Raw genomic sequence first — 27,705 nt, 5'->3', positions numbered from 1 at the left:
CCAGAGAAGCTTTACCTCTTAATGCCCCAAACTGGAAACAATCAAAATGCCCTGCAAAGTAGATGGTAAAAGTAGTTCACCCATACTTTGGGGTACTATACAGCAATACAAAGGCATGGTCTAATACATACAACTTGCACAAATTTAAAGGAAATTCTGTAAGGAAAAAAAAACCCTACAATTTCAGAATATGATGTCATGATTCTATTTACATGTATTTCTTGAAATTATAGAGAACATGTTGAAGGGTTAGAGATAGCGAGAGAAGGCACAACAGGACAAGCTGTGTGGTAATAATGTTCTGTGTGTAACAGCAATTTACACAGAGGATAACGGTCCATGCAACTATTTATACATAAGAACACATAAAATTGGCCAAATCTGAGTACCACTTGGGTTGTCTTAATGTCACGTCAATTTCTTAGTCAGTATGCCCAACTACAGGATTGTGAAGAGACAGAATAGTGTCTGGGTCTAAAGCTGAGCTACTAACAACAAGGGTGAAGTATCAACCAATTCAAGGTGTTTTCCTTATGGAAAAATTCAAACACCCATTAACAGAGAACAATAGAGCTGTGTAAGATGTTATGTGCACACACAGAGACCCCTAATAAGCACTGAGACACACATACAAAGGTTAAGAAGAAAAGCAAAGAACACAGTTACTTGCTAATCACATACATTCAGCCTTAGAGGAAGTGCCACCATATTCAAAAACAGGGTTGTCAAGGACGTCAGGCTATGTGAAACGTGCCACCCACCCAGGGCAGGTGCTGCATGACCCTACTGAGTTAGCAGAAAAGCCAAACTCACAGGCCAGCGCTTGTAGCTGATAATCGTGCTGCATTTGGAACTGTGAAGAGGACATCTCACCACACACACACACACCCCAAAGTGCACAAGCAAACTTTGGAGATGCCGGATCAGTGTAGTGAAATGCCTTTGTGTCTGGCTTTGAGTGAAATGTTTCAGCCAAGCTTCTGCTGTGTTTGAGTTAATGAGTAGAGGCTAAGAAGTTGTTTGAGACTGTTTAAACCTTGAAGAAATGTTTCCCTCTCAAGTCTGCACTTGCTGCTGCACAGACACTCCTGGCAAACCTGCAGTTCTTACTTTCGATTATGGCAGGCATAACAGCTCTGCCTGGGCTCTGTGTGGGCTGTCTGCTCTCTCAGGCAGCAAGGGCAAGCAAGATTACTTGAGTAGCTGGAATCTCTCTCTCCCAGACCCAATTAATTTTGTGTAATGACTGAATAAAAGTAACCGGGATGTGCTAGTTGGGGGTCAGTCTTTTCAAGAATGCTGAACCCATTTGCTCCTGTAGAAAATTATTAGCACCTTGGTGAGCTACTCTACTGTGGCACTCAACATCAAACAATAGATCTAGTTAGTCACCTTGACTGTGATAATGTCGCCACAGACCATACTTACATTCCAATCCACCCATCAGATTATATACACGAAATAGCTTTAGTTCATATGTATATAAAAGTAAGAATTACACACATGGCTTCCACTTTCTGTTTATTGTACTGCCCTGCTCTGGATAACAGACACCCTCTGCTACTGAAAGCGGGGGACAGTGAGCCTGGGCCCAGGAAGAAGGCACCCTGCATGATCTATTATCAATTAAGTCATTTTTAAAAGAAGGCACGAGAAAAATCTTTTTGAACAAATGTACAAAAGCCAACTTCAGTAGGTTACAGAGACACAGAAGTCTTGAATTCTCAGCTGCCTGTTCATGGCTTCAATACTGAAATTCTTGTATAGACCTAGAGTGAACCCATAATATCCTCACTGGATGAAGGATACCTCCTGTTCGTCTCCTAGCTCAGAGGGCCGGGATCAAGTTAAATGACATCCAGTTTCACTTTGATGTTCATAGCTGCCAGCTCAGCTACAAAGTACCGGAAAACATACGGCACAGAGACGGTGTCAATGGTGTCACTGCGGCCACAGACAGTGCAGTTGTATTTTCTATTGCGCATTGCAGACCAAGACGGAGGAGGCTTCTCAAGGAGCGGAGAAAGCAAGCTGCCACACTTCACACACACGTGGGCGACAGAGCGGTCAGAGCAGTTGAAGAGCCGGTCATGAAGAAGGAAAGACGTACCATGTGCCAGCAGAGCGTCCCGCTCCATCTCCCCGAAGCGGATCCCACCCTGGACGTTCCGTCCCCCGATGGGCTGGTTGGTGACTTTGTCCCTGGCTCCAGTTGTTCTGACTTGAAATTTGTCTGACACCATGTGTCGTAAGCGCTGGTAATAAACCACACCAATGAAAATGTCAGCCTCCAGCTCCATCCCGCTGATGCCGCTGTACAATCTCTCGGTGCCGTAGAAGTTGTAGCCAGCAGCCTTTAGCATCTCACCAAAGTACTCTAAGGCAGAGTTCTCCTCGGAGAAGATGAAGGGTGTCGCATCATGGCAGAGACCGTGCAGAGCTGCAGACTTCCCAGCCATACTTTCGATTAACATACCTATGGTCATCCGGGAGGGGAACCCGTGAGGGTTAAACAGAATGTCCGGCATCATCCCACTCTCAGTGAAAGGCATGTCCTCAGCCGGCCACAGCCTGCTCAAAATGCCCTTCTGTCCATGCCGGCTGGCAAACTTATCTCCAATAGTTGGGTTCCGGGGCACGCGGACTGTGATGCAGATACACTTGAACTTCCCGCTTCCTGTGTCGTTACTGCACACTTTGATGTTGTCCACGACACAGTTTTCTTTACTCCTACAGGATAATGCATGGAGTAAGAGTCAAGCAGTTTGCCCTGTTTGCTGAGTCTCTAGCCCTGGCTGACCCAAAACTTGCACTGATCCCCTGCCTCTGTCTCCTATGTGCTAGGAACAGAGGTGTGTGACACAGAGCCTAGCCAAGCTTTGTTTGAACTTAAAAATATTTAAGCCCTGTAGACATAATTAATGTCCCATAAAGAGTATAAAACGTATCCCCACCTGCTCACCAATAAAAACAGATGTTAGACGTTATTCATGACTAGAATTCCTAATTATGTTTATCTGAGAGAATAATATTAGCAAATAAAATATTAGCAAATGAAAAACTTCTTGGCAAGCCCACTGAAGCCATCATTGTAAAGCAGCTAAGGTAAATATTCCTCTTTAAAAAGAGGCCTAAGAGCCCAGTACTCTGGCTGGGAAACACCTCTAAGGCCATGTTTGAAGAAAATGACCATAGAAAGCTACCACAAAAGCAAGACACCAAACACAGCACAGTGCTCATTCCTGCAATGACCACGAATGACATCACCCAAGTGTGTTCACCGCCAGGTCACACCCAACTCCACCTCTGCTGCTGTGGTGTCAGGAGTCAGGCCTTTAGGACGGATTTAAATCCTGAGGAGGGAGTCTCGCTAATGGACAGGGGTTTCACAGAAGGGGTCTGAACTGTTCACTGCATCTGCTTTCCCATCTTCCCCCATAAGGCAGGGCCACCATGAGGATTCACCTTAGTGAATCCATCAATGCTTCAACCCTGAATATTCTACCACTCAGAACAGAGATTTTCTCTCATCTCCAGTCTTACTTTGTTAGCACAGCAGAGATTTAAAACAATAACTAGATTACTACCTATATTTTTTTAAAGTTTTTTTTCTTCTGTTTAAAGACAACTTCATTGACTTCCAGTAATTTCACTAAGAAACAGCCCATAAAAACTAGCACAGAAGCCAAGTGTGGCAGCACAGGCCTCTAATCCCATGACTTAAGAGGCAGATCAACCATTACATCAGGGCCAGGCTGGTCAACGCAGTGTCCTCCTGACCAACCAGGCTCTCAGTGGCACACTTTTCCACGAACTAATCAGCAGTCTACCACATCCCCAAACTTACTTATAGTACACCACAAAGCCTTCCCCGGTGTTAAGGTTTAGGTAGCTGTAGTAAGGATCACCAAATTCCAGCTTTGCCCCTATGAATGGCAATCCATCATCGTCCAGCTTCTGCATAACCCGTGGGTCACCAGGTTTGACCCCAAACACCAGATTATCATCTCCTTGCTTGAATTTTTCTGCGAGGTCTATGAACTCAGACTTGTAGACACTTCCATGAGCGAAGCCTCGCTCCCAGGAAGCCTTGTTCACAATCTACGGAGCCAAAGAATCCAATTAATTATGAGACTGAGAGCAAACAAAGACTTTCAAAATGTAACCAGCTACGGCTGGACTAATATTTGGTTTAAGGTAACCAGCGTTTGATTTTGAAACTACATTTCCAAAATACCAATGCTATCAAGCCCCAGACCCATAAATGGCTCAAGACAGAATCAAAGGTAAACATAAAGGGTGAATATACTAAAACCTCATGCCAACCTTTACCCACAGTGTGTCTACAGATATGGAAGATATGCACTGGGTATCTTTCAATGTCTCTGTACTGGCTGGTTTCCTGTGTCAACTTGACACAGGCTGGAGTTATTACAGAGAAAGGAGCTTCAGTTGGGGAAGTGCCTCCATGAGATCCAGCTGTGGGGCATTTTCTCAATTAGTGATCAAGTGGGGAGGGCCCCTTGTGGGTGGTACCACCTTTGGGCTGGTGCCCTTGGGTTCTATAAGACAGCAGGCTGAGCAAGCCAGGGGAAGCAAGCCAGTAAGGAACATCTCTCCATGGCCTCTGCATCAGCTCCTGCTTCCTAACCTGCTTGAGTTCCAGTCCTGACTTCCTTTTGTAATGAACAGCAATGCAGAAGTGTAAGCTGAATAAACCCTTTCCTCCCCAACTTGCTTCTTGGTCATGATGTTTGTGCAGGAACAGAAACCCTGACTAAGACAGTCTCCCTTCACTCACCTCAGACTAGGAATTAACCATTTAAAGAATAAAGGTATTTACTATTATGGCCTTGAGGACACACAAACATTCCTTCAGTGATCTCACAGTAAGAATGTCCACAAACAGTAATGCAAAAGGATTCCAGAGTTACAGCGAACACTCACCATGGCATCCTCCATATCATAGCCAGTGTAGGAGATCACAGCTACAATCGCATTTGTCCCGATCGGATAGTTGTCCATGTCATAGTAATCATACATGCACGGTCTCACTAGAGGGCTCTGAGGTGTCTGGAGTCGATAGAGTTTATTATCTGATCGGTCTTGGTAAGTGAGTAGCGGAAAGCCCATGGTCTGCTTACCTACAAGAAAAAAAAATGCTTTTGTATCTTGTTTTCAAGCCTCAGTTCTCAATGTGCTTCCTAAAACTGGAAAGAACTAAACACAACAAGAATATCAACAGGCCTAGACTATGAAGAGCAGGCCGAGAAGAGTTTAGAACTGCATCTGATGTGCGTACATTTACAGGCGCTTATAACACATGCTAACAACACTATCATGTAAAATATCATGGAAACACTGAAAGCTACAGAGGACATTGACAAGTACAGGACTCTGTGTATGCAGATGCATACACAGAAATGTCAGTATTTGTAAAGTCTGGGTACAGGTAAGAGGGTCCATCTGTGAATTCCTTTACAAGGATCCTTTCAGAGCAAGACCATTTAAAACCAAAAATGGGTACAGAAATGATGGCTACTGGATTGTCAAGTTGACTAAATGTAAAAATTACATAGAAACAAATCTCTGAATGTGTCTATATAGAATTCTCTAGATGGGGTGAACAGAAGTAGGAGACATGCCTTAAACGTGGACTGGGCCCCTGGGCTGAACACAAAGGAGAGAGCAAACTGAGTGCAGAGAGTCACTGCTCCCTCTTCCCGACTGCAGGCCTGTGTGGCCAGCTGCCCCTGTGCTCCTGTCCTGACAAGACTGCACTCCCTGGTACAGTAAGCCAAGCAGGCCCCTCCTCCATGTTTGGATGAGAATAGCCCCTTGGCTCATGTTTGACTTCTTTAGTCATTAGAGGTGGCACTGCTGAAGAGGAACTAGGACACGTGGCCTTGCTGGGGTAGGAGTGGCCTTGTTGGAAGAAATGTGTCACTGGGGATGGGCTTTGAGATTTCAAAAGCCCAACCCAGGCCTCAGTTTCTTCCTGGAAACGGCCCCTTCAGAAAGGCCTATCGGGGGCCTAGCTTGAAGGGCTGTCAGTGACAGCAGCTGACACAGCAATTACTGGAGACACAAACAGTAAACTTAAGTCACATTCAAGAAAAACTACAGTCAGTGGATAGCAATCCTGGGACCACTAATGTTGGAACAGTAACTTTACAGCACCCACTATATCAAGTTCAAATACACAGGAAAATACACCATAGTGATTAGAGAACAAATCCCCAGAAAACATAAACTGGTAACAAGAACAAACAAACCAACAAAAACCCAACATAACAGAAGGTCTACACTGAAAGACAACTTGAGTTCTATCTCCAGAACCAGCATAAAGGCTGAAGAAAGACCACTCCAAAGCTGCCCTCTGACCTCCACCCTCATGCTGCCCTCTGACCTCTACCTTCATGCTGCCCTGACCTCCACCCTCATGCTGCCCTCTGACCTCCACCTTTATGCTACCCTGACCTCTACCCTCATGCTGCCCTGACCTCCACCCTAATGCCACAGCATACACACACACACACACACACACACACACAACCCGCACATGCAGCAAGGTGAATAACCACTGGGATTTTTATGAAAACGCATGGCTAAGTCCTGAAAGAGAGGGAGCAATGAAGAAGCAGCAGCAGATTTGGAAGCTCTTGAAATTGTTCCAAAGTTGATCAGTTTTTTTCTTATAAAGACCAGCAAATGCTATCAGAACGCAAAGAGAATCCTATCTAGACATATAGTCAATTTCCTGAAAACAAAATAAAGACCAAGTCTTTTTGTTTTATATTTCTGAGACAAGGTTTCTCTGTGTAGCCCTGGCTGTCCTGGAACTTGGTCTGTAGACTAGGTTGGCTTTGAACTCAAGAGATCTGCCTGCCTCTGCCTCCTGACTGCTGGGATTAAAGGCGTGTGCCATCTGGCTCAGCTTAAGAACAAGTCTTAAAGAGAGGGAAGACAGCACACTGAACAGGGAAACTGTTCTTTGCAAGCCCCGCCTTCTAATTAGGGCCACAGACAACCAGGAGCCCAAAGATTGTGGACTAGAAGGGCGTGTCCCTCAGTACCGTACAGATTTCCTTCAGGTGGGAGTGAAAAGGGAGTCTCAGGACAGTGACAGGAGGATCTGAGGTCAGCCACCCACACAGCAAACACCAAATCTGCCACAAGGACCCAGGACGTGATACGGGACATGGATACCTGTAATCCTAGGACAACGGACAGAGCCGGAGGACACAGAGCTCAAGCCCAGCTCAAGGGAGGCCGTGGAGGTAAAGAGAATGTTAGTCACTGGGAGTGTGAATCTCAGATGGAAATGAAAGAGCACAGAGAGTCTGTGTCTTGACTAAGGGTTGTCATGAGATCTCAGACAAACAAGCCGTTTTCTTTGAAAATGTAAATGGCATAAACAAACTGAAGAGTTTTTCTGCATCAAGGGACACAAATACACACACTAGGGGAACAAAAGGGAACTGGCCACGGGCCTTTGCTGCCCCGCCTGCCTTTAAAGTGGCTTGCTGCTCTTACGGAGGAATTAGGTTCAGTTCCCAGGACCCACGTCAGGGTCTCAACTGACTGTAACTCCAGCTCCAGAGACACTCAATGCGTCTGGTTTCTGGAGACACCTGCATATACATGCAGTACACACACACACACACACACACACACACACACACACACGTAATTTAAAATAGGATTTTTTTTTTTAAATAAAGAAGTCAATGCTAGGGGCTGGAGAGATGGCTCAGAGGTTAAGAGCACAGACTGCTCTTCCAGAGGTCCTTAGTTCAAATCCCAGCAACCACATGGTGGCTCACAACCATCCATAGCAAGATCTGATGCCCTCTTCTGGTGTGTCTGAAGAGAGCTACAGTGTACTCATATACATAAAATGAATGAATGAATGAATGAATGAATGAATCTTTAAGAAAAGTTAATGCTAAACTTCCTAATTTTGACAAATATTCTGACTAAGAAAGTCCTAACAGTGGGGACACACACTGAACACACTGAACTGTGGAGGAAGGCGCCATTAAGCTTGAAAAAGCAAACTGGGCAAACTGACGACTCTTCTGCGGGCATTCTTCCTACTAGTCTTGAAGCTTACTGTAAGTCTGAAATCACTTCAGTTTAATTTACAAGTGCTTTTTGTGCTCGCAGTGCTGACCCTGCCCCCTTACCCATCTGGCACTGGTACATGTTCCGAGGACTCTGGTTGTGATCAGAGAAGGGGATGAAGTTGGCGATCACGCTCAGCAGGCTGTGAGGGAAGAGCTCCTGGTGTGTGGACACTCCACTGAAAACCTCGTCCTCAAAGATGGCAACGTTCATGAAGAGCTGGAGCAGAGGGAGGACAGGCAGGCAGAGGAGGGCACCACAGTGAATAGAGACACAACTGGTAATGAGAACAAACAACCCAACAAGACCACAACAGAACAGAAGGCCTAGATGGAAGACAGCTTGAGTTTAATCCCCAGAACCAGACAACTGTGGCGGTCTTGCTGCCTCCCAGGGGCCGGTGCTCGAGGCTTCAGAGGGCTTGCATCTCCCATCAGGAACGAGCTCTGACAGAAACACGGGGAGCTTCCAGACAGACGGACAGCCCACTCGCTGCTATTAAGGTGCTGGAGTCAGAACCCAGAGCCCGCATGCCCAGCACTGTCACTAAACTCCCTAACATGTTCCCCTTCGCTATCCCATCCTGTATCTACCCTGTCCAATTGTGAAGGGCCAGAGAGGAAGACAAATGTTCATTTATTTTGGATTAATAATAATTATTAATTATTGTCTCTGTAGACCAGGCTGCCTTCAAGATCAGATCTGCCTGCCTCTGCCTCCCCAGGCCGGGATTAAAGTGCAGCATGATGCCCAGCTTCTTTTTTTTGTCAGTGGCAAAGATGCAGGTGATGACAGAGACCGGAGTCAACCGGATGCCTCGGTCTCACCAACTGGGACAGAGCCAAGTGCAAGGGAAGCGAGAGCGCTGGGCAGCACAGAAGGGCAGTCATGTGAGCCCAAGCCTCCCTCAGGTTCCCGGAAGCGTGGCAAGACAGCAGAGAGCCAGAAGAGTCGGCCTGACTTCCTGTCAAATGCTTTCAAGGCAGAGCTGAGCCCCTGGAAGCTGTGTTCGACACGAGCAGCACTGCAGCAGGCACCTACCTGTTCCATGGTTCCGATGAGCTCTTCCTTACCCAGCTCCAGGTTCTGCACAGGCCTCACCAGCCTGCAGGGAGTGGTGAAGAGGAACAGCCCTGGGTACAGACTTGGCTTGCCTGTCATGGGAATCAGGGCCACCTCCATCCAGGGAGGAATTCTTTTTTCTCTCAACACCTGTTTTAACAAGACAGAGTTTAGTGAAGAATAAATGTCCTATCCCAGTCCCCCTGTCACCAGGAGCCAGGCAGAACAGGAAAGAAAAAGATATAAGAAATGATGTCATCCTGTAATAAACCTGGCGCCTCGAAACCCCAGCTGTCCATTCCAGTCTCAACCGCAGACAAGGCCACTCAAGCCCACAAGAAACGGCAAAGGAGATTTTTTAAAAAGGCAAGTTTATTTTCTTATGCTTGAAATATGCGTTAATGAATTTTCTTCCAAACAATTACATGAAAAGGGTCCTATATTTGGAAATTAACAAACAAAACAAAACAAAACAAAACAAAACAAAACAGGGTTGCAGAGATGGCTACACAGCTAAGAGTACATACAGCAGGCACTGAATTCACAAGTGTATATACCCAAATGCAGACATGCAAACACACACACACACACACACACACACATTTAAAACCATAAAACACACACACACAGATACAACAGCAACAACAAACCCTAAACAGGGCTGGAGAAATGACTTGGTGGTTAAGAGCGAGTACTGGTCTCACAGAGGACCAGGGTTAGGTACTGCATGCATGTATAAAAAAATACATCCTAAAAAAATTATTTAAAAAACCCAAACTACAATAATTTGAAAAAGATTCTAAAAGCTATACATGCTTAAGGGATCCACAGCTCAGCACATTATCAGTAAAGATGAACGGAAGCCTGCGCAGAGGGAGGGACCGGGAAATGACATTAAAAGGCCTTCCAGCCCTGGCAGCACTGAGCCCTGAAACCGGCTGTGCTGTCTTCAGCCTCATTTAACATCAGCCATATCACATCTTTGATGTCTGTGAAGTGGGTAAAGCTCACCACCACACAGACACCAAAATAGGCTCAAGAAAGAGAAAAGAATGAAATCTCAGCCTTTCATTTGCCTGGGATTCAGCTACCATGCCTAGACCAAACAGAATTCTTTGTTTGGTTCATTGTTTTAGATTTAACTGTTTACTTTATCCGTATGAGCAGTTTGCCTGCATATGTCTGTATACACCATGTCCTGCCTGGTGCCCATGGCGTTCAAAGGAAGGTGTGGGAACCCCTGAAACCGGAGCTATAGACAGTTGTGGACTACCACACAGCTGCTGGGAATTAACCCAGGTCCCGTCAAAGAGCAGCAGTGCTCGTAACCACTGAGCCATCTCTCCATCTCTTGAATTCTAACGGATTCAGTGTATGCAGTGTACAGGTCTGTGAGAGCCAAAGTGAGGGAGCAGCGGAGGAGTCTGGGAAGTCAGTTCTTCCCTGTGACCGTGAGTGATCTGGGGATCAAGCTCAGGTCCCTAGGTCTGAGTGCATGCCTGTGCCCACTGAGTCATCTCACCAGTCCATGAATTAACAAAAAAGTTAATAATGAACAACAACAAAAAAGAAAGCCAAACTACAGAAAGAAAAAATGTTAAAATCACTGGCTCATAAAACCAGGATAAAAATACTCAGCTCACTAAAACAGACCTCAGTAGAGGCAGCAAGCTTAGGAAGAGTAGAAATAAAGGACTCTGGGCTCGGGGTACGGCCTTGTCATCCTAGCCTTCTGGGAAACGGACCAGGAAGATGGCCAAGGCCTGTGTGGACTGGAGTAGGCGCAGACAACCACCACAGTCACCAGCAACTTAGAAAGAACAACAGAGGGAGCAGTGGGAACTCAGCAAGAACCATCAGTTCCCCAAGTTAACCCGAAAAACTAACTACCTTGGTGACTAACCCAAGAGCTTCAGATTAACGCCTCTCAGGGCAGACAGCTGCGGAGAAGTCACAGTAGCCAACTGGTGGCATTCCTAAAAGTCAAACTGATTGCACAAGCAGACAGGGGCCTCAATGAAATGACCAATAAATGCTCATAAGTCACATGTCTGTCACTAACCCCTCGCATAAGGCAACATACCCCCAGGGGAGGAGTGAGGCACTTCTGGAATTAGCTTCCACCCTCTGACTGCTTGACCACTGTAGACTGTCGCCAGGACCCCTTGTCAACTAGAGAAGGCTGAAAACCAAACTCAGGAGGCAAAGAAGATACCCCACAGAGAGCAATAATCACCTTGAATCGACGGAGAGTGTCTGCAACTTCAGGAGCAAGCTCCTTATCCACCCAGCCCACCAGGGCGCCATCCAGCAGGACGGGGTAGCAGTCGCTGTATGGCTGACATGGCGTTGCATCGACAGGAGTGACTCCTGAGGGGACAAAGACAGTTACAGGTGTTCAGTCACGGCTGCTCAGCTTAGGTGTCCAACTGTCCTGTTCGGACAATGCGAACACTTTCATATTGTTTGTACATCTGTAGGCTGTTTCACCAAGGACACACAAGCATCTAGTACTCTATCTCCTGGGAGATGGCTGGGCACGGGGATCTCTGCTTGTGCCTTTTCACACATGGATTCCTAAAGCCCGCTCATTTTATAGCCTTTCCCTAGAAAGGCCTAATGATTACCCACCCTCCTTATCTGCAGCTTCCATACTTGGACTTATACCTCTTAGACATTTTATTTGTAAGCACAAAATTATAATATGGCCACTTTAGAGGTCACAGAGCAGAAATGTGAGTTTCCTGCTGTACATGCTTGGCCATCTTGTCTCTATGCTCCAACAACAGGAAAGTCTTTTGATGTCTGTTCAAGGCCACTTAGGCAAACACTTAGTGCTGGGGCTGCCTAGTGTTCCTAAGTGTACGGTGGCTGTCACGGGCCTCGGAGAAAGTCAGATAAGCTTGGGGCTGCTGGCTCAGAGTTCACGGTAAGACTTGAGAGTGCTGAGCCCTGCAGTCCCCCAGAATAATGGTTCAGTATGGGCTGACAGCATTGGCAATGAATTTAATACAATACAATGCAAATGAGAATCAACTAATAGTTACATGAAAAAGGACATTTGCACGCATAAGTGCCACGTGAAAATAGCCAGCATTTTCACAAGTGTCAAAGGTTAGCACTCAGGGCTTCATGTGTCACCCACATCAACCCTTTTACCCCACCCTCTTCCTCAGAGCCAGAGAAATGATTTCCCATCTCTTCCTTTGTGGTGGAATGTGCTATCTACCTCTCTACTTTAACCTTTTCTCTTTGCTTCCTTCTGGACTTTGAGACAGGGTTTCATGTAACCCAGGCTGACCTCACACTTCCTATGTAGCTGAGGATTACCCGAACTTCTGATCCTCCTGCCTCCACCACCCAAGTGCTAGGGTTATAGGTGTGTGCCACTATGCCTGGCTTGATTTTAATTAGTGATAGGACAAAATTATTCTTTGCCTTGTAGTCGGCAAACGAACAGATTACTCCATCTCTATCTCCTGACCCTTGGCTATCTCGTCATCCCTTTCTCTGAAGTCCCCTCTCAATGGTTCCTTTCCAGCTGGATAAAGTATTTTACATAAAAAGCCTTGCCTTTTAACTCATTGTCCTTCTGGTTACTTGTAGCATCTATCTATCACCTGACTCCTATAAGTTCTAAGTTGCTCTTTATAAACTTCAACCCACTGGAGACCCCACTCACCCTCCCACCCACCCACTTGAATAAAGACACCATACTATGGTTTTTATATCTCAACTGGAAAAGCCCAGGGTTAAATGGTATAAAATACTCAACTAGAACTAGAAAAATATGACTGAGTTTCCCCAAAGCAGAGACGGTGGCTGCAAGTTTCCAGGACCAAAGAACGTTATCTTATGGCATCCGCTATACAGGGTAAGCTACTTTTTAATGGAATTCCCCCGAACCCTGTTCTCTACAGAGAAATGCAGAGGTCCCCCAGAAACACAGGAAAGCTTACACGAGGTATCTAAACTTGAATACTAACTGCCATCCCATCTCTAATCTTTCTTTTCATTTTATAAAGAAGGACAACACTGAGGACATTGACCTTATTTTGGCTCCAAAGACTGCCTGAGAGAAGGTCAGAAGTAGCCCAACTCATGCAGTGGAGGAGGGAACGCCCCTGCTGAATCCCACGAGTGACTTCATAGCCTGACGCTGTCCAAAGTGGTAAAACCCAGCAAGGCTGCTCCTGGTTCCTACCTAGGCCACAGAGCAAGGCTGGAATAGATGCTGTGTACACAAACTTGGTGACAACCTCGCACACAGTAGTCAGGTGGTTTAGCAGCCCACATGGCGCCCCGTCTGGAGTGTGCACAGGGCAGAGGAAGCCCCAGGATTCTGGCAGCAGCCTGCGCACGGTGGTGGTCCTCATCTTGGCAAAGTCAGCCCCTCTGTGCACACAGCGGAAATGCGAGAGATAGCGAATGAAGTTCAGCTTATCCGCCACGACACACAGGCCAGAGTCTTGCAGGAAGCCGAGACCTTAATTTAAAAAGAAGTCACTCAAAACAGGCCAAACTCTTTGTTTAAAAACCCCAAACCGTTTCTGATGTTTTGATAAAGTGATAAAACTTGAGGGGCTGGGGATGTAGCTCAGTGCTAAGAGCGTTAGCCTAATACCCGAGCGGCCCCGGATTCAAGCAACATATGCAGGATGAGATGAGGTGAGTGGAGAGAACTGAGTAAGACTGATCTGAGAGCCCTGGAGTTAGTGCTTGCTGGCTCGATCAGAGAGAAGAGGCATCAGTAGCATCTGTCAGGAAACAAAAGCAGATTCCTGGATCCCAACTGTTCTTTTTATTTTCCCAATTCATTCCAGTACAACTGGTTCAGGAAAAGGCAAGTATCCACAGCCTTCGAGACTGAAATCCGGTAATCCTGCTCTGGACATAACCAGCCATCCGCTTTCTAAGAGTCACGGGCATGAGTCTGTTTGCTAGCACTAGATTTACTCAAGTAAAGACACCTCGCTGAACCCTCAGGGTGGCAGACATTTGTGAAAATTCACCATGTCATGACGTTTGACTTTAGTGACGGTGAGTTTACTCTGAAATTCAGCAACAACATATTTTAATTAATATAATACCTGTCTAATATAGACAGGTAATTTGAAAATAAAAATGGCCTATCTGTTTAATTTTACCTGTTTTAGAACGCAGATTCCCAGTAGCGAGAAGATATTCAAATGGTCTTGTTAGCTCTGTTCCCATACTTAAAATCTTCATCAAGTTTTCATTGTTCATGGAGACATTAGTCTTCTGAGCCCTCTTATCTAAAGCTATTTTAATAGACACCAGCCAATTTTCCATTTTTTCCTAAAAGAAGAAAATGTTAAATTTTAATTAAATTAATTAATTTAATTAAATGTTAATTTTTAATGTAGTACATGCTTTAATGATCTCAAATGTTGTATTTACCCCCACAATCTACAGACACAGTCCAGTAAAGGCCGGCTGTTTATACCTGTGACAAAGAAGCACATCCTGAAAGACAGCCCTTCAATGAACAAGTGAATAAGACAGAAGTCTACACCAGGGCTGGAGAGACAGACAGGAAGTCTACACTAGGGGCTGGTGACCACTCAGTGGTCAAAAGCATACACTGCTCTTGCAGAGGCCACAAAATCACGTCCTCTGGGAAATGGGATCTGGCTAGTTGACCTAGACCCCCAGGAGCTAGCTCTGCTCCCCATTTGATGTTCCTATACTACATCCAGAAACCCTTTCTACTGTGATATTATAGTCCGCAAAACCATGAGTCCAAATAAATCCTCTCTGCCTTTTATGTTAGCTTCTGTCAGACATTTTGTCAGAGCCACAAAAACAAGCAAACAAACAAATAAAAAACTATCAAAGTATTACAAATAAATTTTAGCAAGTAGGGCTGGAGAAATGGTTCAGCAGTTAAGAGCACTGACTGCTCTTCAGAAGGTCCTGAGTTCAAATCCCAGCAACCACATGGTAGCTCACAACCATCCGTAATGAGATCTGATGCCCTCTTCTGGAGTGTACTCACATATAATAAATAAATAAATCTTTTAAAAAAAGTTGCATACTAAAAATAACAAACAAACCAACTTTTAGTAAGTAGATGAATAAAACAAACCATGGAACAAAAACCAAAGACTAACAACTGTATCCAAGGATATCAATACAGTTGTTGCTTGGTCATCAGTGCTATGTCGGAGATTTGATGTTCCCTTTAGACTACATAAACATATATATAAAAAAAATTAAACTAGGCATGGTTGTATATAACTCAACTCCGTATTTGAAGGGCTCAGACAGGAGGCTTTAAATTAGAGGCCAACCTGTCAAAACATTGAATAACAAAAAATCAAACAGAGGAAGCATGCAAGCATGCAAGCATGGGGATCTGTGTCTGGATCCCTAGCAGCCGCTAGCACAGCAGCACAGCACAGCACAGCACCACACACCTGTAACCCCAGCACTGGTGAGACAGAAACAGGTGGATCCCTGGAGCTTGGTGGCCACCTAGACCAACCAAATCAGTGAGCTCTAGGTTCAGTGAGACCCTATCTTAACAGGTGCAGACCCATTAACATTCCCCCCTGCCCCGCCCCTCTCCACAAAGTCAAACAACCCAATCAATAAATGAGCTAAAGAAATGAAGAGACAGTTCTTAGAAAATGAAGTACAAATGGATAATAAACATATTAAGAAATGTTCAATGAAACCAGTCATGGGGAAATGCAAATATAAACAACAGGGGCATTCTATCTCAACCCTTCCGAACGTCAGTCATCAAGGCAGTAAGTGACCCACGATAAGATGCAGACAGAAGGGAAACCTGACCCGCTGCTGCTGGGAGGGGAACCAGGTTCTGCCAACCTGGAAATCAACAGGATGGCTCCTCAAAATACTAAAAACAGGACAGGCCTACGCTCCTCGTGGTCAGTCAGTGTGTCACACGATTCTTGCACATCAATGTCACTGCAACCCATTCACAATCCCTAAACTGTGAACAGCCTAGGTGTCCAAGAACAGAGGCATGGATAAGGAAGATATGCTGTAAGTATTTATAAGAAGAGTTTTAGCTATGAGGAATGAAAGTTTATTGTTGGGGGAAAAAAAATGAATTCAACTGAAGAAATCCTTTACCTAAGTCAGCCAGGTGGTGGTATGCACCCTTAATCCCAGTGCTCGGGAGGCAGAGAACAGCCTGGTCTACAGACCAAGTTCCAGGACAGCCACAACTACACAGAGAAACCCTGTCTTGAAAACCAAAGGAAAAAAGAAAGAAAAGAAGGAAGGGAAGAAGGGAAGAAGGAGGAACGAAGGAAGGAAGGAGGAAAGGAAAGAAGGAAGGAAGGAAGGGAGGGAGGGAGGGAGGAACAAAGAAAGGAAGGAAAGAAGGGAGGGAGGGAGAACCTGGTCAGTCTCAGGAAAAGCCTCTTATTTGGGAACTCCAGATTTTACATGGAAACAAAACTACATACCTACAGACAACACACAGATAATCAGGCCTCGTATAAACTAGAGTTTTGACTAAGTCCCTCACTGCTAAACAAAGAAGAGAGGATATAAAATGCTCCCGTGAGGAATTACCAACATGCAGAAAACTGCCTCCTACCACCCCGGCAGCACAGCGGCCCTGGACGGCAGCACGCACTCACCTTCAGAAACATCAGGAAGAGCTGCCCGGGGGTAAGGACTTCTTGGTTCACCAAACTGTCTGGGTTGTCCTCCATGCACTCTCCCCTGGCTAGAGCGAACAGCTTCCGGGTCATGAGGCAGAGCAGGTAGAACTTGTCAGTGTTGGATTTCAAGTGGATGCAGATGCACTGGCTGAGAAAGACACAACCTTAGAGCAGCTCTGCTCTCCTGCTCCATCTCCGTCCCCGATGACCAGGGCCTAGTCCTGTTTACGTAACATTTCCTATTCCTCAATTGTTTCTTACTTTCCCTGGCATAACAGAATATTGCCACAAAGCCTGGAGCGGTGCTCACCAATGTGGTAGAGAGTAAGTAACCACACATAGCTACTCCAGCTCAGTTAAAAATAAGACTTAATCTTAATCAGCCACGATGGCCACATCCCAATGGCTGGAACTGTGCTCCTTTAATACAGTGTTTATGTGATACAAAGCCATTGCTACAGGGAAACACGGTCCCACAACAAGGTACAGAGAGGAAATGTGTATCTATGTAGAGATAAAGTGAGAACTGCAAATGTAACAAAATACCAACACTAGTGACTTCCAGTGACTATTATCTTACTTGGACCCTTGCAAATTGGAAATTATTGCAGAATACAAAAAGCGAAGGCCCCTTCCTAGCTAGGACCTCCTTCCCACCAGGCTCCCTGGCATGAACCCCGAACCACCCCTTGCCCCACGAGGCACACATACTTAAACAGGAACTCGGCAGCTTCCTTGTTAGGGCACCACTCAGGAAGACTGAGCTTCACTCGGAAGCGTTCACCCAGATACTCAAGGACCTGCTGCTGCGTGTGACAGCCCTCTTCCATGACAATCCTCAGCATCTGAGAAACAGAGTTCTTAAAGAAAGAGTCCTCCTCCTTGCCCTTGGTGAGCTCCTGGAAAATCTGATAATCAGAAAAGCTCACGAGTGCCTGAAAGAGAAAAATCATTTTTTTAAAAAAAAAAAAAAAACCTTTCTTTTTAACAACAACCAAACATTTAACTCAGTGAGCTGCCTCTCAACCCCGCCACTCCCGCCCAAAATCAAAGCCAACACACAGGCTGTACTAATCCTCTCGCAATTTTTTTTTTTTTTGGATTTGGTTTTTTCAAGACAGGGTTTCTCTGTATAGCCTTGGCTGTCCTGGAACTCACTCTGTAGACCAGGCTGGCCTCGAACTTAGATATCTGCCTGCTTCTGCCTCCCAGAGTGATGGGATTACAGGCATGCGCCACCACCGCCCAGACTTCTCATAATTTTTAATGCCCAAGCAAAACCAGCCCTCCAAAATAAAGTTGTTGTTTTTTTTTTTTTTTTTTTTTTTTTTTTTTTAAATCAGCCAAACAGCAAAGTCCAATGTTCCTACTGGGTATTCAAAACTGGAATCATCTCCTCCTATTATGAATTAGGGTTGTCCTATGTTACCAAAAAAATACAACAGAAAAGGGAGATGCCAGATTCCCAAGGTCAGGTCCTAACAGAGTGCCTTCAGCCTCATTCTGAGCTAACTCTCCCCGGGGACGAGGAACACGGATGTCCTGCCAAGGGCCACCAAGTGAGCCAGCTGCCCGGGCCCTGGGTCCGAGAAGCATGGTCAGTCCGAGTGATTGCACCACCTCATTTATTATGAAGTTTTAGTTCTTTATGGGGGAGAGAAGGTGCGTGCCTGAGTGTGTGTGAGGTACACAGGCCACAGCACACACACACACACACACACACACACACACACACACACACACACACACACACACACACACGGAGGGGAAGGAGGACAAGCTCTTGAGAGCCAGGTCTCTCCTTCCGCTGTGGGTTCTGGGGGCTGAATTCAGGTTGTCAGTCTTGTGTGGCAGGTGCTTTTCTCGGAGGAGCCATCTCACCAGCCACAGCACCTCAAACACCTCAATGAAGCCCATGGAATCAGAATCAGGCTACTCACGAATCCTACAACCCCAGAAACTCTGAGAGAAAATGTTTATTGATATTTCAAGCTACTGATTTTAAGAATGGACCAGGGGCTAATTAATTAATACCACATGTATGGTTTGGTTTGGTTTTTGGCGGGAGTGGAGAGGTTGGCGAAGGCAAAGTCTTGGTATGTTGCCCTAGCTGACCTAGATCTTGCAACCTCCAGTCTCAGACTACCAAAATGCTTGGGTAACACATATGCACATGTATTTTTGAATAAAGAGAAACCATCCCGCCTCCCTATGTGTAGGCCCCAGATTCCAATGAGTCCATTCACAGCAAAAGACAGACAATCATCTCATCTCACCTTAAGTGCAAATCCCAAAGGAAGGAAAAACAGCTCTTTGCGGTAAATGAAGTTTAACATAACCGTGCCGTTCTCCACATAGTGCAGATTCATATTGACAGCGGAATGCTCCTCTCTCACACAGTGCATGGAAACCCCTAGGCAAAGCAACAGCAAGCAATCATGGGTGCAGTGTTTCATTTTTCTTCTGACTACCACCATAATCAAAGCTAAATCACTTGTTAAGATGGGCCAAAGCCGTCCAGTGCAGTAGCACAGGTCTTTAGTCCCAGCACTTCGGAGGTAGACACAGGCAGATCTCTGTAAATTCGAGGCCAGTTTGGTCTACATAGTGAGTCCTAGGACAGCCAGGGCTACCTAAAGAGAACCCATTTCAACAAAAACCAAAAATGTGTTTCGACATATAACAAAGACACATGCTCCACTATGTTCATAGCTACCTTATTTATAATAGCCAGAAGTTGGAAAGAATCCAGATGTCCCTTAACAGAGAAATGGATACAGAAAATGTGGTAATTTACATACTGGAGTACTACTCAGCTATTAAAAACAATGAATTCATGAAATTCTTAGGCAAAGGGATGGACCTAGAAAATATCATCCCGAGTGAGGTAACCCAATCACAAAAGAACACACATGGTATGCACTCACTGATAAGTGGATATTAGCTCAAAAGCTTGGAATACCTGAGATAGGATCCACAGACCTCATGAAGCTCAAGAAGAAGGAAGATCAAAGTGTAGGTGCTTTGGTCCTTCTTAGAAGGGGGAATCAACATACCCATGGGAGGAGATACAGAGACAAAGTGTGGAGCAGAGACTGAAGAAAAGGCCATCCAGAGATTGGCCCACCTGGGAATCCATCCTATATACAGACACCAAACCCAGACACTATTGTGGATGCCAACAAGTGCTTGCTGACAGGAGCCTGATAGCTGTCTCCTGAGAGGTTCTGCCAGTACTTGACAAATACAGAGGCGGATACTTGCAGCCAACCATTGGACTGAGTATGAGGGAGTTAGATGAAGGAGTTAGAGAAAGGACTGAAGGAGCTGAAGGGGTTTGCAACCCTATAGGAAGAACAACAATATTAACCAATCAGACCCCCCAGAGTACCCAGGAACTAAACCACCAACCAAAGAGTACACATGGAGGGTCCCAGGGCTCCAGTCACATATGTAGCAGAGGATGGCCTTGTCGGACATCAATAGGAGGAGAGGCCCTTGGTCCTGGGAAGGCTCCATTCCCCATAATAGAGGAATGCTAGGGCAGGGAGGCAGGAGTGGGTGGGCACCCTCATAGAAGCAGGGGAAGGGAGGATGGGATAGGGGGTTTCCAGAGGGGAAACCAGGAAAGGAGAAAACATTTGAAATGTAAATAAATAAAATATCCAATAAAAAAAAAATGAACCAGAGATTAAATCAAGACTGGCAATCAAAAATGTTTATAGACTACTGTCAAATGTTTTCAGGGTTACATTGTCAAATAAATGAAGCCATAAATTTGGCTAAACTTCCAAGGTTTCCATCAGATGGGGCCCCTGTCCTATAGCACCTTATACTTGACCACCCCGCAGAGTGCACTTCCTATCCTCACCGTCCTGTGGGACTGGTCCAGACATGGTTGTTTACCTAACATCCTGATGGAGAACAGCAGAACTCAGACTTCAGGTTTATAGACACTACATCCGTGAAGCAAAAAGACCAATGGCTACATGTTTTGACATACTGAGATGCTGTTCTCCTAGGTGGTGTATCTATGGTAACAATTACAGGATGATTATCTTGACTATAAAAATACATTATGTAATGTAATTGTAGAAATTCAGTAGAGAATGCCATATGCTACCTTACAATGTCAGGTACTGTCACAGGCATCATTAGAATAGACTAATCCCCCTTAAGGATGTGCCAAGGCAGCCTGAACGAGGGGGCCTCTGAGGCCTTTAGTCACAGGTACTCAAGTTAGTATTCATCTTCTAAAACAATACCACAAATATATGAAGTCTTCCAGATTAAAAATATACAAAGAATTTTCATTATGAAATCACTTTGGGGGTATATCTCAAGTTTTCTTAGTAAATACCATGTCTTAGTCACGGTCTCTATTCCTGCACAAACATCATGACCAAGAAGCAAGTTGGGGAGGAAAGGGTTTATTCAGCTTACACTTTCCACATTGCTGTTAATCACCAAAGGAAGTCAGGACTGGAACCAAAGCAGGTCAGGGAGTAGGAGCTGATGCAGAGGCTATGGAGGGACGTTACTTACTGGCTTGCTTCCCCTGGCTTGCTCAGCCTGCTCTCTTATAGAACCCAAGAACACCAGCCCAGGGATGGCACCACCCACAAGGGGCCCTTCCCGCTTGATCACTAATTGAGAAAATGCCTTACAACTGGATCTCATGGAGGCATTTCCTCAACTGAAGCTCCTTTCTCTGTGATAACTCCAGCCCGTGTCAAGTTGACACACAAAACCAGCCAGTACACCATATATATAGTAATCAATTTGATGCACATATACATTGGGCGCTAGCCCCCTATACACATACACAATGGCGCTACTTGCAACCTTTCAGCTTCCCCCATGGTGCGGTGCACACGCCATGTCCACTCTGGAGAAACTGCATTTCACTTCTGAACTGAGACCTGTTCCTAGGCTAGCAATCCTGTGTGTTTTCTTAGGCTGCTGGACAGCAGTGGTGAGCCATAGCTCCCAACCAGCCCAGAGATCAAAAAGAAAAACTGGCCCTCTTGAGGGTCTTGGGTCGCCAATGTTTTTGAACAGTGCTTTCATAACTTACCATGTGTACAGAAAGCCCATCCGTGTGTGAGCAAGAGAAGACCAGCACTTGCTCCTAACATAGGCTTTACTTTAGGTGAGTTTTCCAAAGTGTATTAGCAACTGTTCTGAGGACGTCTGAGCTTAGCAAGCTAAGCTACTGTGAGTGCAGGTTAGCGTACGGAGTGCATTATTAGGTGTGTGTGGTGTCAAGTAATGAACCTAGAAACGTCTACAGGTCAGAGAAGCTCTCTACCACAAACCAGTCCATACCTCCAAGTACTTTATTCTCTCTCTCTCTCTCTCTCTCTCTCTCTCTCTCTCTCTCTCTCTCTCTGAGATAGGGTCTATTATGTAACATTGATGGTCCTGTCCTGGAACTCACAATGTAGACCAGGCTGGCCTTGAACTCAGAGCTCCACCTGCCTCTGCCTCCCTAGGGCTGGGATTAAAGGTGTGCACCATCATGCCTGGCTCTAAGTACATTAAAAAAAATAAACAAACAAACAAATTTAAAAATTGTATATATATTAATTTGAGCTGTCCAACATGGATGCTGTGATGAACTCAGGTTCTCTGAAGATTATAGGCTCTTAAACTGCTATCTCTCTGGCCCCTTTAAGTGCATTTTTAATGCACAATACTTTCCCATTTACTACAGGCTTATTAAGACAGAGCCCTACTAGCTGAGGAGCACCCATAGCAATTACCATAATCAAATTGATTAAAACATCAATTACCACATATATAGTTACCAACTGTGCATGTCTGTACATGTAGGATCAAGACACTTAAAAATCTCCATTTTTAAATTTCAAATAAGCCGGGCGGGTGGTGGCGCACGCCTTTAATCCCAGCAGTTAGGAAGCAGAGGCAGGCAGATTTCTGGAGTTCAAGGCTAGCCTGGTCTACAAAAGTGAGTTCTAGGACAGCCAGAGCTCCGCAGAGGAAAACCTGTCTCAAAAAAAAAAAAGTGTGTGTGTCCTCTCGAGCATGCCTGGGTGTGTGTGTGTGTATGTGTGTGTGTGTGTGTGTGTGTGTGTGTGCATGCGTGCATGCATGCCTATGTGTGTGGGTGTTGCTCTCCCACACAGGCATGGGCAGAGACTGGCATCCAGGTGTCTTTCTTAGTCGCTTCTCCACTTTGCTTTTTTGAGACAGGGTCTTTCACGGACCCTAGAACTTTCTACCTTGGCTAAACTAGCTGTAGCCCCTGCCTGGAGCCCCTGTCCCCTCCCCTCAGGGCTAGCATCAGAGATGTGCACTGCCATGCCCCTCTGCTGTCTTTAAATGTGGGTGATGGGGACCCAAACTAAATTCCCCATGCTTTCCCACTGAGTCATTCATTTCCAGCCCTGTACTCAACCTGTAACTTAAAGTTTACACTTTACCATTTCCCCCCCCAACCTCAGGTTGTCTGAAGCAGCATTCGGACGCTCACCAAGACTCACCGAACTGGGTGTAGCCGGGTCCTCTGCTCTTCCACTTCGGCCTTACCATTGCGATGGGGAAATTTCTCCGGGGCATAATCAGCATGCGGATGACTTTTTCTATGCCGTTGATTATAAAATAACCGCCCATTTCCTGCCAAAGGCATGGTTGTCAGCTCTTCAACAGCTAGACATTAGACACAGTTATTTCTAAACACATAGAGTGCAGCCCTCAGAAAAGGTACTCACTGGTGAAAGGGACACCTGGTCTCTGGAAACAGTGCAAGCCCCAGGGTAAGTCTTGTCACATGCTTGTCACCAGTGTGACCCAACAGACACAGAACAGGATGCCAGGCAAACAGGGCCATCCCTTCCAACCAGACAGGCTCAGTCAAACTTTTCTTTCTGTCCCAAATTATTTCAGTTTCCAGGTACCATTTAAACAAACAAAACTTGCTCCAAAATCTAAACTATAGATTTTATATATAAAAATACTAACCACTTTCGCTTTCAAATGGGCTCCTGGGTAAGCTACAAAAATAACGACAGAAAGAGGTTGACTACGTGAGAACTCTACTAACTAGAAATCTGGACCAGATAAATACAGGAAAATACATTTAGTAATAAAAAAATAGTATTTACTAACGGTCTGCTATCAAACACCCTGCCGCAGCTCGGTGTGCAAAACACACGGCTCTCCTAATGATAGGTGTGCCTGCTTCATTAGAAGGAGGCTTGGGGTGACTTAAATTCTCCAAAGCCCCACAACTGATAAACAGACAGGCTGAGTGTCACATCCTGATCTGACACCCACACCTTCTTCCCAAGGCCTGACATTCTCCTCGGGAATATGCAGTTTGCGCATCCTCCTTACTTCAACTCAATAGCCCAGAGCCACCTTCACGGCTGAAGAAGCAAAGGAAAGGTACAGGTGTCGCTCAGTAAGCTCAGGGAACTTTACAATACTTCTGTGGTCCAGTATTCATGTAAAGACGTATATGGATAATTCAGGACCAGAAGCATGGCTCACCAGGTAAAGGAAGTTTGCTGTAGAGCCTGACGGCCCAAGTTCAAGCCCTGACATACTGTCCTCTGACCCTTTACATACAGCCAGAGGATGCCATGTTACTATAGCGACCCCTCACCTCCCTTGCCCACCCACAATAACCACATAGCCAGGGCTTGATGATGGCACCCCATCCCGGGGAGGGATGGAGATGCAAATGAAGGTGATCTACACAGGGAGTTTCAGGCCCGCCAAGGCTATACAGCAAGACCCATCCCATCCCACCTCCCAAAATAAAAAGCAAGAAGGAAAGGCAATAGAAGAGAATTTGGGCTAGGTGTGGAGCTTGGTGGCAGACTTAAGTTTCACACATACAAATGCCCTGGGTTCACTGCTCAGGAAGAAGTAGAAAGAGGAAAAAGGAGAAGGAAAAGATCTTCCCCTATTACACTGCTCAAGACAATATTCTTAATGTGTGGCTGCTATTCCCGCGGCCTCAACTGACTGTAGCAAGTCACGCACAGTGACAGTGACAGACCAATGGCCCAACTTCCGGTTTCCTCATCTCCAAGCCCAGACTTCGCGGCTGCCCCACGGCCCAGATCCCCGCACTCACCTCTGCCTCCTCATGGTGCTCAATGAGGACTTGAGGAGGAAGGTTGTATAAGTTGCAAAGCTTGGACTTTACCATGATAGGAACATAGCCAAGAAACTGCTTAATGATCCCTCTGGGGGCTCCATTCACGGCCCAGCTGATATCCGCCTACGTGCAAATAAAAGAAGTAAAGTGAAATATCTTGACCTGCAAAAACAAATATTTAAATAAAACTTTAGATGTATTTGTTTTTATTTTGGGTACGAATGTTTTGCTTGCATGTATGTCTGTGGACCACATGTGTGCCTGGTGCCAGTGGAGGCCAGAAGAGGGCATTAAATCTGCTGGAACTGGAGTTACTGGCAGCTGTGTGCCACCATATGGTGCTGGGAACCAAACCCTGGTCCTCTAGAAGAAAAGGCAGTGCTCTTAACCGCTGAGCCAGCTCCCCAGCCTCACAAGTGAGTATGTTAAACGGAGGAAGAGGCCACAGGGAAGTGACTTTGTGTCTCAGATGATAAACTATCCCTTTAGAAGAAGACACGATCACTTCAATGGCAACAGCAAGAATGCAGGCCTCTCTTATAACCTTATCAGGCACCAGCCCTAGTCTCAAAAGTGTGCAGGGACAGCCACCCTCTGCCACTAACGCTCACCGTCAGCTTCCCCCGGTAGGTGCTCCTTCGGCCACGACATTCCGCTGGATAGACGTTGAGCTCTTTGCAGATGGTCCCTTTGGGCACTGAGGGTGGACTGATGACCGCATCCACAATAGTAAGAGATATGCGCTCATCTTTGAAAGCAAATTCAAAGGGAGGTATGGCCTGAAAGACAGGTCACGCGGCTAATCACTTGCATTTTTCAACACACTTTTCACCAAGACTCCCCAAAATCACCATGGCCTACACTCACTGACGTCTACCACGCCAGTGCAGCAAATCTAAAAGGGACAGCTAAAGTTACAACCAACTGGTAACTTGGCCAACTATTTAACTATAATGTGTTCACCGAGGGCTTTTTTGATGGTGCGTTATGTATTTGATTCTGCAGCAGGTTCTACAGACACAGAAAAGGCTGAGTGATCCAAGTGTCTACCTTCTCTGCACACAGGGAGACAAGGAAATCTGCTTTTTACAGGCAAGTATAGCGAAACTCTTTTGATCTAAATGCTTCCATATTGTCAAGTCTGGCAAAGCTCTTCAATGGCTCCCATCCCTACTTCTCACAATACAGTTGTTCGGCAACAAAACCTCAGGGTAGTGTCTACTACAAGTTTCTCCCCGTACCTACTTCCTCCCTCCCCCCCCCCCCCGACCCCGGGGTGGGGGTGGGAAGGCACCATCTTCTTCCCTAAACCTTATCTAATGCAGAGCTTTCTAAAACCTGGATTCGTCCCACTTCCCTCGTGTTCCTGACTCAGAAAGCGCTACATCTTATTGCAGTTCTCAAGAGTATGGCGTTGATTGCTTGCTGGTGCCTGCTACCGCTACACAACTGTGAAGAGCTCTTAAGCCTGAGACTTGTCTTTCTTGGTGTCAGGAAAGACGCTAACAAAAACAGACCTTCCCCTATCGCCCTTACCCTAAGTCTACTACCACTGTTATATTGATCCCCAGGACTTTTTAATCTTCTTCAACATGCTCAACTCAGAACAGGTTGCAAGTTTTTCTCTTGCAAATTCTTAAGAGAAAGAAGCCAGGAGGTGGTGGTACACACCTTTAATTCCAGTACTAGGGAGGCAGAGGCACGCAGATCTCTGGGAGTCCGAGGCCAGCATCGGTCTACAAAGTTCCAGGACAGCAAACGCTACTCAGAGAAACCCTGTCTCGAACTATCCCCATTCTCCCGCCCCCAAAAGAAAACTCTAAGGAAAGCAAACTGAAGGATGTGCCCTGCTGCAGTCTGTCTGAATCAGCTTAGAACCTTATGAGGTAGTTTTAGAACGACTCCAAGTGTGAAAAGGCGCGAGCGCTGTGAAAGGCGCAAAACACAGTCCCAAATAAATCACTTCCTCACTCTAATTTCACAGTACCCAGAAACGGTCCACCCAAAACCAGGGCTCGTCCTCACATATAAATGCAGAAATCACAAATACAAGTTTCCCTACACCACTAGGCTATGAGTTGCTCTTCTTTCTGAACTACCCAAAGCATTGCAGGGAGAGTTAGCCTCACTATTTGAGGTCACACTGTGGCCCCTCGGCCACCTCCTCCAACCGCAGGGACCCTCCAAGCCCCCTCCGGCCGAGGGTAGGGCTCCGGAGCGGAGTGTGCTCCACTCACCTGCACCGCGAGACTCAGCCCCTCCAGCACCGCGTAGTTGAAGGAATCCACGTGCGCCCGCGTCAGGTCCTGCAAAGCCGCCTTTTGCTGCTCCGGAGGAACCGCGTACGAGGGATCCGTTAAGTGCTTTAGGCTGGGCCCGCTGGGCAGGTTCCGCCACCGGTCGTCGCCACCATCCATGTTTCTGCCAGCCAGGGACGAGACACCGGAGCTAAGACTTAACTCGTGGCCGGCAGGAATGGCCGGACCAACCCCACAGCCACCATACCCTGTGGCCTGCTGGGAAATGTAGTTCCTCTTGGTCAGCCCGCCCCCACCCTGGTCCTTTCATTTCTCTGGGTCGGCTGGAAACTTAAACCATGGCGTGATTGAACCGGTTAAAACTACACACAGACAAGTCTTTAATCCCAGCAATCAGGAGGCAGGGGGATCTCTGTGAGTCCGGTGCCACTATGGTCTACAAAGCGAGTTCCAAGCCATCCAG

General features: G+C 46.1%; 1 protein-coding gene across 1 annotated transcript; it reads right to left on the bottom strand.

Annotated features, from left to right (window-relative positions):
• Positions 1 to 189: 189 nt before the first annotated feature.
• Polr1b (RNA polymerase I subunit B) lies at positions 190 to 27,515 on the bottom strand. Its single transcript, XM_052183588.1, has 15 exons — positions 27,222 to 27,515; positions 25,596 to 25,763; positions 24,961 to 25,107; positions 23,360 to 23,492; positions 19,130 to 19,266; positions 17,565 to 17,788; positions 16,830 to 17,001; positions 14,337 to 14,508; positions 13,394 to 13,675; positions 11,426 to 11,559; positions 9,169 to 9,339; positions 8,190 to 8,346; positions 4,948 to 5,144; positions 3,848 to 4,101; positions 190 to 2,730 (listed from the first exon to the last, which is right to left on the bottom strand). Exons 1-15 carry the CDS (start codon positions 27,399 to 27,401, stop codon positions 1,848 to 1,850), a joined length of 3,411 nt encoding a protein of 1,136 aa, XP_052039548.1. The 5' UTR covers positions 27,402 to 27,515; the 3' UTR covers positions 190 to 1,847.
• Positions 27,516 to 27,705: the final 190 nt, after the last annotated feature.

Source organism: Apodemus sylvaticus, chromosome 5 (assembly GCF_947179515.1).
Source record: "Apodemus sylvaticus chromosome 5, mApoSyl1.1, whole genome shotgun sequence".
Classification (NCBI taxonomy): Eukaryota; Metazoa; Chordata; class Mammalia; order Rodentia; family Muridae; genus Apodemus; species Apodemus sylvaticus.
The sequence above is the reverse complement of the archived record's forward strand: the minus strand, read 5'-3'. Positions and strand labels throughout refer to the sequence as shown.